The sequence below is a fragment of the Psammomys obesus genome, unplaced genomic scaffold, assembly GCF_907164565.1.
Source record: "Psammomys obesus unplaced genomic scaffold, mPsaObe1.curated_primary_1811, whole genome shotgun sequence".
NCBI lineage: Eukaryota > Metazoa > Chordata > Mammalia > Rodentia > Muridae > Psammomys > Psammomys obesus.
The window spans coordinates 655,728-661,727 of NW_026586173.1; the positions used below are offsets into that span (position 1 = coordinate 655,728).

General features: G+C 37.8%; 1 protein-coding gene across 9 annotated transcripts in view; it reads left to right on the forward strand.

Moving 5' to 3' along the window:
* The window catches only part of Fam118b (family with sequence similarity 118 member B), a 44,313-nt gene that overhangs the window by 19,643 nt on the left and 18,670 nt on the right, over positions 1-6,000 (forward strand). For 5 of the 9 annotated variants that reach the window (XM_055601171.1, XM_055601170.1, XM_055601175.1 and 2 more), the window contains one exon: positions 5,288-5,540. In XM_055601171.1, coding sequence (XP_055457146.1) covers positions 5,288-5,540 — 253 coding nt within the window. Of the gene's footprint in view, positions 1-4,791; positions 5,096-5,287; positions 5,541-6,000 lie in introns of those variants that run through there. The other 4 variants (XM_055601167.1, XM_055601168.1, XM_055601169.1 and 1 more) reach the window with 3 other exon arrangements.

Genomic DNA, 6,000 nt, shown 5'->3' on the forward strand with positions numbered 1-6,000 from the left:
GCATAATGAGACCCTGTCTTGAAAACCAAAACAAACCATAAATAGTATTAGTAGCCACACCTAAAGTGTTATAATATTTCCTTTTATGTTTCTTTTTTAACCTTCATATTACTAAAAGTTGTCTTGGGTTTTTTGTTTTGTGTTGTTTCCTTTTTAAACACTGACAGAATTTATCATATATTGGAGAATGTTTAGAAACTCAGTGGTTAAATAGATTTTATGGATTCTTACCTCTGGACTCAACCATGCTGGAGTTATCTCCTTAATCTCCTGCTTTTTATTTTAATGTATTCCATGTTGCTTAAAGCATGTTCTCAGGTACCTTCCTTAGTAAGAATACATAGGAAAATAATTTTTGGAGAAACTACTGTCTTTATCATGTGCTTACATTTACTTACTGGTATAGTTGAGAATAGAATGTTTTTTCTTAGAATTTTGAGAGTACCTCTCATTTCTCTGGTAGCAGAGAAAAGTATTCTTACCAAGATTGACCCTGTTCTGATTAGCAGTTGTTTTAGAAATCAGCTTTAAAGAGGAAATGGTGATTTGGCCACAGTTCCAGAGAGATTTTTGTTTATGGTCTATTGGCTCCATTGCTTTTAGAGTATTGTGAGGCAGAATGTCATTCAAGGATATGTAGAACAGTTGCCCACCTTTTGTCTGCTGGGAATCAGAGCCAGGGAAGAAGGGTCCAGAAACCAGAAACCATTCTTTCAGGTCCCATCTTTGTGATTACCTCCAAGTAGGCCCTGTGACTCAGTCTCTACCAATCTCAGTAATGCTCTCCCATTATGAACCCATCAGTGGATTAACCTTTGATAAGGTAAGAACCCTGTATCTGGTCACCTTGCAAAACCCCATCCCTGAACACTGCTGCATTGGGAACAAAACCTGTACTTGAACCTTGCCAGAGGGTGTTCCAGACCCAAATCAAAACACAAATTTTTGTTTTGTGTGAACTCTTTGGCCTTTGCTCACTAGAATCTTATTTTAAAAAAATCACATTATTCCCAGTAACATAAAAAAATTGTATAATACCATATCTTCTTGTGAAACTAAATACTATGGCACCTTCAAGCTACTTCCTAATAACTTCATTTTGAAGTAATTGTCTTGTATGGACCTGATTTTAAATTTCCATCAAACATTTCTCTGTCTTTGCATAACTCTTATTGTTGAATCTTCTGCCATTAGTGTGTTCCTCTTTTCTTTCTTCCTCTCCCTCTCCCCATTCCCCATCTCTCACTGTTTGTTGTGACAAGATCTTTGTATGTGACCCATCCTGAACTCTAGCTCTGTCCTCTTGCATCAGTCTCCTGAGTACTTGAATTACAAGCATGTACCTCTGTTTCTAGCTCTGTTGATGTTATTGCTGTTTTTTGTCTGTTTCAGTTTTGCTTTCTTAAAGGTTTTCTTGGTTTTTCTTATGGATTTTTAATTTTTTGTTACATTTTAATTTTTTTTTTTAATTTTGTTGTTGCTATATTTGGTTTTTGAAGACTGGATTACAATTATGGTCTTCGTGCCTTAACCTCCTGAGTAATTCCTCTCTACCTGCTAGCTTGTTTGTATGTCCTTGTCATCATATGGGCCTTTTGCAAATAAAGTGACCAGAGTTTGTCTGCTCATGTTTTAATTTACTGAGAAACAGTTAGGAGTCTATGGATACTAGTCAGGGTTTTCTAGAACAGAACTGATTTTGTATGTATGTTTGTACAGGGGGATATATTAGATTAGCATACATGGTGTAATCTGGGTAATCCAACAGTGGTTATCTTCACATTGGAGAAGCTAACAACCCAGTAGCTTCTCAGTAGTTCCAGTCTGCTGGTGAAGGCCTGAGGGAAGACCATGGGTCTCCACATTGGAAGGCAGAAGGGGATGAGTTCTGATGTCAGTGAAGAAGTACAACAGCAACAGAATAGATAAACTTGTCAGCAGAGTGGGAAGGCAATGTGACCTCCTTTTTTATCTGGTTGCCACCAGAAGGTGTCACCAACATTTAGGGTAGGTCTTTCCACTTTAAATAACCCGATCAGGAAGATTCCTTACAGATGTGCCCAGGGGCTTTTCTCTTAGTTGATTCCAGATTCTGTCAAGTTGGCAACCAATATTCATCATCACAATATGCTGTTGAATTTTGCTCTGAATATTAAGTCTGGAGCAAGTTCAGCAGTTGACCTTTAACTTGTTTAAAGCTATGGGTCTTTTCTGCCATAATGATCATTTTCCCAAAGAGAAATCCTCCCATCTCTTCAATGCATGGAGACTGGATTCAGAAAAAATACTACTATCTGGGAGCCTTGCCCCAAGGGAGATGGTTGGAAAAGTCTTAGCTTTCATACAGAGATTCTTCCTTAATCCCTTCTACCTGGCACTGTGCACAATGTTCTCAAAGGCAGAGTCCTCTGGCTGACTTTGTGCAGACAGACTTGTAGCTGAGTTTTAGTGACACCTGCCTACCCACCTGAACATGTGCCTGAGCTTCTCTACATGGGAAAGTGGGTTTTGTTCTGGAAATTCTAAAATTATGTTGCCTTCTGATGTCCGTGCTCTGCTGTCGTTTTGTCCTTTCCCACTCTTTTATATGTGCTGTGGCAGGAGGCTACAGCCCAGCACTGCTACCAGTAGCCTGAGGACTTAAACTTTTGAAACTGCCATACCAATAAAGCTACAGAGAGAATTCTAGGACAGTCAGAGCTGTTGAGTTTATTAGGACAAGGGATGGCACACAGTTTTAATTTAGTATGGAGACTTATGGGCCAGGCGCTGCTTAGGGAAAGGACAGTACTCAATTCAGTGCAGGCTCCTTGAGAATTGTGCTAGATATCTTTATAATGGCTATACATACAATTCTTTAGCTGTTTATGTTATATTTCTTGGAGTATAATTGACAATAGGGACTAAAGATTACATAAAGCTTAAATATTAATAAACTTTGAGCTGAGTGAGGTGGTATGTCCATAGCTCCCACACTTGTGATAATGGAGGCAGGAGGATCAGGAGTTCAATGGACTCCCAAGCTACCTGAGACTCTGTCTTAAAAGCACAAGCATACACACACATTCACAAACATATGTATGTATATATTTAATTGAATGTATATTCAATTAAAAATTAACTGATCTTTTCTTCTTTTATTGAACTTCCTTTTAAAGATTTGTTTATTTTTATATGCAGTGGTGTTTTGCCTGCATGTATGTTTGTACAAGGATGATAGATCCTCTGCAAGTGGAGTTGCAGACAATTGTGAGCTGCCTTGTCGGTGCTAGGAATTGAACCACGGTCTTTTGGAAGAAGAGCCACTGCTCCTAACAGCTGAGCCATCTCTCCAGCCCCCTGAACTTCCTTTTATAAATGAACTTGTAAGGTAGTTTTTGAGGTGTTTTGTCTAGATTTAGGTGTGGAGGAGGCATATTGTTACTATCTAAAGTCAAGATTACAAACCCTGTAATCTTAAGTAGGTGTGTAGTTCATTTGTTGTTTTTAACATCCTTGTTTGACATATCTCTTAGAAAGAATATTGTGTCTATAGGGAATCTTGTCTTTGTCATTTGTGACCAAGTTTCTGATACCCAGCCAGATTCTTAAGTGAAAGGCTTTTTTCTCTTGCCATGTGTCCTTGATTTTCCCTTTTTATCTTGCCTTACTACTTTCTTTAAAAATAACTGTTAGGGCCATCATAATGGCTCTGCAGAAAGTGCTAAGCCTGATGACCTGAGGTTTAGTCCCTGGCATCAACATGGTGAAAAGAGCAAAACAACTCCCAAAGGGTATCCTCTGATCTCCACATGTGCTCTGTGGCATGTACCCACACACACAGAAACACAAAATAAATATATGTTTGGGTTTCTTAATAATTATTTAGTGGTTTAGGTAGGGATCATAAAGCATAATTTTTGTTTGTTTTACTGAAATTCCTTTTGTGAAAGTATTTTATTTTATATAATAATAAAGAATATTTTATTTTATGGGTGTTTTATATTTGTATGTGTATTTATGTGCCATTCACTTTTTTCTTTTTTTTTTCAAGACAGGTTTTCCTGTAGCTTGTGTTAAATTTCTAATCCTCCTGTCTTTACCTCTCAAATTCTGGGATTATAGACTTTGGCTATCACATTCAACTTTCATTCATCATCTTGATTCCTCTTTTTAAGACACACTCCATTATGTGCTTCCAGTAGCTGTTAACAGTTTTTTTTTCCCAGTAGACGAACTACTGTATGTATGGTCCCATTCCTTCGTGTTCATAGGTTTTCCTACTTATTAAATGATTGACTGTAGGAGATGAGAGCAGGACAGGCACTTCTAGGGGTTGTTTCCCAAGGCTTCAAAGTGTTTTCTCTTTCTTGGGTTTGTCTAAATGCTGATCATGTTTCTGTTCATTGTAGTATTTGGAAAAGGGGGTAAGGCAAGTAATGATTTTAATGTACTCAGAGAGTGAGAGGGAAAGGAGAGCTGAAGCATGCTTGTCTTCATGCTGTCTCACGACAGGACTCTCTTCTTTTCCCTGAGAAAGGGCTGTTTTGTTGTGACAAAAAAAAAAAACAAAACATGAGGCTCTCATATTCTCAGACGCCTGCTGAGCACTTTTTGTTCCCCAGTGATATCTAGAACAAAGCCATGCTCAGATTGTCTCCAGATTTGGCTTTCATGCTGAGTTTTATCTTTCCTTACAAAATTTGGCATCAGTTTTTTTTATTGTTGTTTCACATTTTTCAACAAATAATATCAACTTAATTTGTATGAAAATATTTTCATTTTGAAAACAAATCAAGCATCCTTTTGGAATTACTATTGGCTTCAAGAATAATTTAGTTGGCAGTTGTAATAAATTTGAATCTGTTGTAATATTAGTGGTTTTCTTAGCTGGAGAGGACTATGAAGGAGAAAGTTGACTTTAGGATTGTTTTTCAAGATTCCTAAAATAGTTTATTACTTTGTCTTCCAGCAAGAACTTGAATAACATTATGGTCTTTCATTTAATCTACTTGGGAGAAGTGTCAGAAACTGGAATCCTCATCTTTACAGCTAAAAGTTTTGAAGCGCACACTTTTAATCCTATCATTGAGGAGGCAGAAGCAGGCAGAACTCTGTGAGTTGGAGGCCAGCTTGGTCTACATAGTGAGTTTCGGGACAGCTAAGACTATACAGTAAGACCCCCTATCCAAAAACAAAGCAAACAACAAGAGTTATAGCTGTTGAGTAGGGAGAGCCAGCTACATCTTTAGCAAATGTCTTTGCATCTGCTGGATGCTCCAATCCTCTTGTGCCTTTTCCTTTTCAGGAAGCTGCTTCCAAGTTTGAAAACCAAAAAACCTCGAGAACTTGTGCTGGTGATTGGAACAGGCATTAGTGCTGCAGTTGCACCACAGGTCCCAGCCCTGAAGTCCTGGAAGGGCTTAATTCAGGCCTTATTGGATGCTGCTATTGATTTTGATCTTCTAGAGGACGAGGAAAGCAAAAAGTTTCAGAAATGTCTCCATGAAGACAAGAACCTCGTCCATGTTGCCCATGACCTCATTCAGAAACTCTCCCCTGTGAGTAGTGTGCGGTATGCCATGCCGTGTGAAATCTTCAGAAATCGTGATTACTGTGCTTATTCTAGCAGGAATATTTGTTTATTGCTTGTGTATTTATAACATTTGGCTCTTCTGAAAAGTAGCTATTTTTAGAGCTTGTTCAGGATAGTCATCCTGACCCCATTTCACTCTATGATACTGAGAACTTCATATGTATGAAGGCAAAGCAACAGTCACACTTTTGCTATGTTTCGCATTTACTTTTTCTCTGCTCACTATAAAAGTTGCCCTGACATCCATGACTTTAAGGAAATAGAAAGATTTAAGTTGGGATTTTGTTTCTGTGTTTTGAGAAAGAATTTTGTGCATCACATACTGGCCACAGACTTGAATCCTCCTATCCTAGCTTCCTGGGTACTAAGAGTATAGGCATATATATATATATATATATATATATATATATATATATATATATATA